We start from the raw sequence: 7,660 nt of genomic DNA, 5'->3' as shown, positions 1-7,660 counted from the left end.
GATGATGATGATGATGATGATGATGATGATGATGATGATGATGATGATGATGATGATATTTCTATAAAAATGATGTTCTTGATGAAGCCATAGGGCAAAACCTTGAACGTATTATATAATGTAATTTGGAAATCCTACCAAGTCTCAACCTTTTTTATTCCCTGTTTACAATGATGATGATGATGATGATGATGATGATGATGATGATGATGATGACCTTTAATATTGATATTGTTATTACATTTGTATTATTGTTATTAGTATTGCTAATATCATCATTTTATCTTTGTAAACATTTTTCTTTTTTAAGATGTAATTTCACATGGGTCAGAAAACAATCAGTTCGAACGACATCAATTTGTATTTATTTTCATTCCTATTTCGGCACCACCTATTTACTTCTCGGAATTCCATTAGAAAGTTATTCCTTTGCCGAGGCGTGCCGGGGAAAGCGGGCAGCAACAAACATGAAAAAGAAGCGTCAAATAAGGAGAACACAATAATTACTGTAGCATATGAGGTCCACGTCGTAGGGGCTCAAATTGTGATTTTCTAGAACCAGTATTCAACACGCCTAGCTTTCTTTGATCTGCCTCAGCAATCATGCTCGAACGGAAACTGTAATAGCTAAGCGGATGAGAATAGAAGAATAAAAGCAACCTTTATAATAAGACAGATCACACACGCATCTGTCCTCATTAGCGTGCTGTGAGAATGTTTGTAGGCCTATGTATGGGCCTGGGAATGGGGGAGAAAGAAAATAGATTTAGTGAATAGACTGCAGATAGCTAGCTTGTTAGAAAGGTTTATAGATAGATGAATAGATTGATAGACGCAAAAATGCATTTATATACAAGTATTCAAGGATTCAACATTGAATGTTTTATATGTATATGTTCATGTTTATATTTAAATACATATTATTAATGCTAAATCCTTCCTTCCCTGTTTTCCTGTCTGCCTGTTGGCAAAAAAACCCCAAGGTACAAGAACCAATCACTTGCGAAATCACTAGTATGTAATGTTATATTTTACCTGTCTAATTTTGCTTTGTTCATTTGTTGCTAAGGTCCGTCAAGGAGCCTACATTCTGATATTATTGATTCACTTCTTGAATATACCTTATTAAAATGAAACAGTCGTTGTGAAATTCAGTTTGGTATATAGGAAGGCAGAAGGGCAGGCGGAAAGAAAGAATCTGAGGTTTTAAGAAAATAGCACCCAAGTCACAGAGAGACATTACGGCGGTTCAGATCTTTAGCCGTGAGGTTAATGAAGTGAGAGGTAAAACAAGCCTTTTTGAACTAGATAACGGCCGATCAATACCTCATCCTGTTGCTATTTCTGGCTTATCGTTACTTCTATTAGATAAAGACTGTTGGACCATATCGGAAAGGGTGAGAAGGATCTGGGGCGTGTGATAACTTCTTGTCACTAAATTAAATAATTGCAGCTCGGCGTTTGATAATTGTCAGTGCATATATAGAACTGCACACTTTAGAAGGATGATAAAATGATGTATTGTCTTCAGACGGGTATGTACACACGTGATTGGAATAACATAATGAGAATACCAACAAAATATTGAATTTGATGTTATTGACAATAATGTTGGTGACGTCTGTGATATGTAATTGTAGGCCTTATTGTAGGTGTTTTTGGGCCTCCATCTACACTATATGGATCATTTATAAGGCCTGATGCTTCAAACCTGCATGTTATCAAAGGCCAAAAGGGATACGACATCACAGTAGACAGACGGAGATACCCGATAAGAATCTAGCCACACTGGAATGGAACTTATCTCTTCTGCGAGCGACGCAGACTGACTAACCGCTAATCTACATTCGCGGGTATTATGATGATGATGATGATAGCGACAATAATAATAATAATAATAATAATAATAATAATAATAATAGTAACAACAACAACACTGCTACTACTACTACTACTACTACTACTACTACTACTACTACTACTACTACTACTGCTACTAACTACTACTATCATTGTGGTCTTCCCGATTTGTTTTTATCGAAACCTTTTTGGCATTATGACGTGGATGCGCGCACTTTTGTTGCTATAGCTTGTAGTCATTAGACTAGACCTTACATTGTTTTTGCATCATGTTCCCGACGAAGCCCTTTACCAGGCGAAACGTAGAACCAGTATTAAATTTGAAAAATCTACGAGTCTCTTCCCTTTTTATTCCCTGCTATCTACAATGATGGTGATGATGATGATGATGATGATGATGATGATGATGATGATGATGATGATGATGATGATGATGATGATGATGATGATTCTTATTATTGTTACAAAATGATATAGTAATAATAATATGGTAGTGATATGGATGATATGCTACTACTACTACTACTACTACTACTACTACTACTACTACTCTACTACTACTACTACTACTACTACTACTACTACTACTACTACTACTACTACTACTACTACTACTACTACTACTACTACTACTACTACTTCTACTACTACTACTACTACTACTACTACTACTACTACTACTACTACTACTACTACTACTACTACTACTACTACTACTACTACTACTACTACTACTACTACTACTACTACTACTACTACTACTACTACTACTACTACTACTACTACTACTACTACTACTGATTACAATAATAATAATAATAATAATAATAATAATAATAATAATAGTAATGCTAACAGTGATTGTAATTGTAATGAAAAATAAAAGAAATGGTTTATAAAAATAGTGGTAATGGTTCGTGAGGGCTGTGATGTCCTTTGCTTCTTCTACATCTCACAAGTTACTCTTTTCCTACTTTGCCTCGTGGCGATATATTCACGACCTTGTCGACTCTCACACTCAGCATCGACAATAAATGTACTGATAGAAATCGCAGAGCTAAAAAAGCTCATGTTCTAATAAGGCAAGCTACAATTTAATCACCACAAGTTAGTGAAGTGTCGGAAAGCTGAGCGGACGCCAGTCTTGCTGGGCGTTTGGAACATGGCAATTATCATATCCATCTAAACACTAACACAAGGGTGATGTTGTTCTGTGATATCTCTCGGGCTATCAGCTTGCCGTGGTCTACAGCAGCCCAGTCACATTCCGGGAGAAAGAGAACTTTTTAGGGTTATTTAGAGGCTGAAATGGGAAGACGGTAAGAAAAAGTCAACAACAAACAAACAGAATAAATCCACGACCAGTGCTCTCCTGAGAGTAGCAAGAGCGTGTGCTGATGAAGGATTGAGGCTAGGGAAGGTTAACATGGGGGTGAAAACTGGGGTGAAAAGGGTGTTTGGGAATGCTCTGCAACCCGTTGCGTACGTGAGCCAGGAACCACATTAGTTTTATGATTTAGTGTACATAATATGTTTAGAGGGAAATAAACGTACTGGAAGAAAACGACGCTACTGTGTACTTTTGTAGGAGGGTGAACGGGATGAAATACACTCTCCCAGTTCATTGCGTACTGACAATATTGGCTAACTGATAACAATCTGTTTTTTTCCTTTCTTTTTCACAGAAAAGCATTCACACAAAAGAGAATCTCTGGACACAGCCATTCGTGCAAGATGCAAGATTTGCAGTCGATTGTGTTGTGAATGAAGTGTCTTAAGCAGTTAAGAAGTGGTGTTCAGAGGATATAAAATAGCAAAAAGGGAGATTGTAGAGGAGCGTCAGCTGACTAGAAAATCGGTCGGCATCCTTCTTGGAATTCTGGACTCCAACAGGTGACCTTCTAGTTTACATAATATCTTTGTTCTTAAAAATAAAGCGGGTGTCTTGTGAATATCCGTTTGCATTTTTGGGCGATTGAGATGTGTGATATTTCGTCTCAGATAGACACCGCTTTGTTTTTAAAAAATCAAATGAGCAGAATAGAATTATATTCAACAACCTTTTCAGCTATCCGTTTGGGAATTTTTCCTCTCTGAAGATCCCTAAGGCCGTTGGGTTTTGTCCGTCGTTCTCATTGTGAGTTCAATTAGTCGATTTCAACCTGAGTAATTCTGGGAAAAACAAAACAAGACGTAATTTAATAGATAGATAGATAGATAGATAGATAGATAGATAGATAGATGGAGAGGGGGGAGAGAGGGAGAGAGAGAGGGAGAGAGAGAAAGAGAGAGAGAGAGAGAGAGAGAGAGAATGATAATGAGCTTTCATTGACTAAAAACTGTAACGTGGGCGTGTTTTCTTTCCTGTTTGGCTCGATCTGTTTTGGTAACACCTTTCCTCACCAAAGACCTACGTAATGAAACCCTCGTTGTTTTCAATAATACTACTCCAGGGTCAAGGACTCGCATTTACTCACGTGTACCTTTCTAATGTATTGCCAGCAGAACATTATGTACCTTACGTGTGCCTGAAAAAAACTCGATAAGTTATTTCCAGACGCCTACGCACGAATTTATGCTATAATTATAGAGTATTTTGTGGGCCGATTCATTCCGGGTACCCCATATTGTCTGTAAAGTACATCTTTAGATGTTTGTTTTTTCAAGCCGATTAAAAAAACCCAACAAATTCAGTATCATCTACTAACAAGTACTCATGACCGAAAAGAAACAGCACTGTTCAGTGTAATGATAAAACCAGTAAATTCGATGTTACTTAATGTGTCTGTTACGAAATGTTGTGAAGGATACAGAAGAGATGTGTGTCCACTGCAGTTTCTTTGAAAACATGCCTTGAGACACGTGTATACGTTTAATGTAGTTCAAATTTTCACCTTTAAATAAGCTCAGACACTGACTAAATGTTTGTATCATGGATCAATATTTGTGAAGAATGAGATAATAATAAGGCCGCGGATTCGATAGAGAAAATATAGAAGAGCTGGAATAATGCGTAACAGTCCTTGTACAACAAAGTAGGGAATTTACAATATCTTAGAAATATTATGTTTGAAAGCCCATGAAATGGCCACGTAGCTGGAATACTAATAGTGATGCTTCTTTTTTTTCGAGGGTTAAATCTAGTCACTGTAGGATCCGAAATCGTGTTCGCATTAGTGTATTAAAATTGTTCTGTTTGTTTCTTTTCTATTTACGAGGATACCAGATTCAAATGCAGTTGTTTGCGTCTTATAATTATAACTCTCTTTTTTATTGTGGTTTTCTCAGAAAACTTCCAAAATCTGCTTTCTTGACCTTCTTTTGAGAGTGGCTTTAGCTTTAGGAACAAATGCTTTGCTTCAAACTTGGAAAGCAATCAAATGTGTATTAGACGTTACTGTTCTCTGAGCCTGGAGCTCAAGTATCCAACGGCATTTTGTGCAAGGTCGATGTGAACTTGTATTCTGGAGGTGAGCTGGTACTTTTCATCAATTGCGCAAACTCTCCCGGCGGCAGAGCGTGATTCTCCCAAACGTTCGGGTCATTATGGAAGATGTTTCTCCTTTATTGGACTCAACATCTGCCTGCGTGGGTTTCTGGCACGTACAGATGGCCCCCTAAAGTACTCACGATGGTGACCCGAACAGTCCATGGGAGTAGACAGATTGGAGCAAGATCACATTGCACTAAGTAAACACTACTGAGCTTCTCTAAGACACGAGCCGCGATGGTGAGTACACTCTTACTTGTCACTGTAACCTGAATCTTTCTTGTTCCTTTCGGTATTCGTGTGAGTGATGGTTACTATGCTCCAGTTTGCTTTTCCTACTTCTTTCCATTGTTGCTGTTGTCTGAATCTATTCTCGTGATATGTAATGTAGTTTTCATCATGCCTATCTATCTATCTATCTATCTATCTATCTATCTATCTATCTATCTATCTATCTATCTATCTATCTATCTATCTATCTATTTTATGTCTGTCTGTCTATCTGTTCTTCGTTCATTTACCATGTGTGTATTTTGGGGGAGAATGGAAAAGGCGACGAGCAAGCTTGAATAGGACTAGGAGGTATTCTCTTCGCAAATCTGTGTTCTTATTTCATCCGGTTATGATGATGATGATGATGATGATGATGATGATGATGATGATGATGATGATGATGATGATGATGATGATGATGATGATGATGATGATGATGATGATGATGATGATGATGATGATGATGATGATGATGATGATGATGATGATGATGATGATATTAATATAATAATAATATTATTATTAATGATAATGCTTGTCCATTTTCCGGACTATAGTATAAACTCACCCAGCCCTGACCTCCTTTAGTCCAACTTTAGCTTCATACCTTTCGTTTTCTATGTTAACAGTGTACTTCTATAACAATGTGTCAACTACACTATCAATATTGTCACATAGCTTATACCTATCTTTTAAAGTCTGTTGTGGTGCCTTATTTCTTTAAAACAGTGGCCAATTAACCGCTTTTCCAAATAGGTTCTAAACATTATTTGTACATTGTACTTTTGTCAAACATATAATTATTAGATTTCTTCGCGCATCGTTCTGATCAAATTAATTATTATATTTCAATCGTCTCTCATTTTCAACGTTATCTCGAGATAAACGGGAAATCCTTGCCTGCTAATGATACACGTTTCCACATTAAAATAAAGCTCGTGATGTCCGTATTAATTCTTTTCTCTTTTAGTCCTATTTTCTTCCTTCTTCCCCCTTTCTTCCTCTCTCTACCTTCTAGCTTCCACAAACAACTCTATAGTGTTCCATCAACCACCCGTCTCTCTTCCCTTGTCCCTTTTACGAGAAAGACACAATGCCGTTACACAATGTTTATCGTTAATCTAGAGACGTAATCAGAAAATTGATCTCTTCTAATTTACTCTTAATTTCATCTATGAATTGACAGAGTTTTGTCAGTAACGCGTTTCACTTTCTCGGCGAGGAGGATTTGGTGTGGTGTTGGTGTTGCATTTAACGAGAGAGATCATAATGGCATAATTTATTTGCGGAAAGCAAATTGAGTTAGAATGGTCAATGAATGCAGACAGATCTATCAGCAAACTGTGCAAGTTAATATCAACAGCTTTTTATTATCTTCATATTCCCTGGCCAATGGAATTGGGCTAGTGTTCAGCAGAAACTCACCGTGTATAATGTTAAGGAGTCAGCGCAAAATTACTCTGGATTTTTGACTCACGAGCTTCACTATCTCAGTTACTTGATGTTCTCTATTCGTCCTAGAGACTCGAATGCCGTTCTGCCATACGCCATGTTTCAAACAGCAAGCGTTGGTTGGGAAAGACAATGTCTCTGAAAACAAATCTTTCTGTAGTTAAAGCTGAGAAAACATAATTGTGTTGTTTTTTTACAGTCTTCTGGTCTCAAGTTTTGAGGGAACATTTGCTGATCCAGCGGTATGCGTGATGATTTCTGTTGGGCCTTCGAGTTCCTTTCAATAGGGCGCTATTTTCATTTGAGAGACCGGATCTATCGATCACTGCCCGTTATTTCCAGATACCGTTTTCTATAGCTTCCTTTTGGAGACCTCGACTATTGTCGAAGCACCGATCATCTCTCCATTCTTCTTTGGGAGTCCTCGTCTTTCTTCTGTGGGCATTTCGGATCTGTTTGTACCCTGCCATGCTAATCCCTGAAATCTTTAGTCACGGAGATCAAAATGAATAAGAGGAGAGGTGGGACCAAGCATGAAAGAGAGAAAGAGAGAGAGAGAGAGAGAGAGAGAGAGAGAGAGAGAGA

The 7,660-nt window shown here is 37.6% G+C and overlaps 1 protein-coding gene across 1 annotated transcript in view; it reads left to right on the top strand.

Moving 5' to 3' along the window:
• LOC101845523 (parathyroid hormone/parathyroid hormone-related peptide receptor) overlaps positions 1-7,660 on the top strand; it is a gene marked incomplete at its 3' end in the record, with an annotated part of 140,997 nt that overhangs the window by 16,289 nt on the left and 117,048 nt on the right. Inside the window, 2 exon segments of the mRNA XM_013089297.2 lie at positions 3,546-3,753; positions 5,149-5,590. Coding sequence (XP_012944751.1) covers positions 5,588-5,590 — 3 coding nt within the window.

The sequence above is a fragment of the Aplysia californica genome, unplaced genomic scaffold (genome assembly GCF_000002075.1).
Source record: "Aplysia californica isolate F4 #8 unplaced genomic scaffold, AplCal3.0 scaffold00025, whole genome shotgun sequence".
NCBI classification, from domain to species: Eukaryota; Metazoa; Mollusca; class Gastropoda; order Aplysiida; family Aplysiidae; genus Aplysia; species Aplysia californica.
The sequence above is the reverse complement of the archived record's forward strand: the minus strand, read 5'-3'. Positions and strand labels throughout refer to the sequence as shown.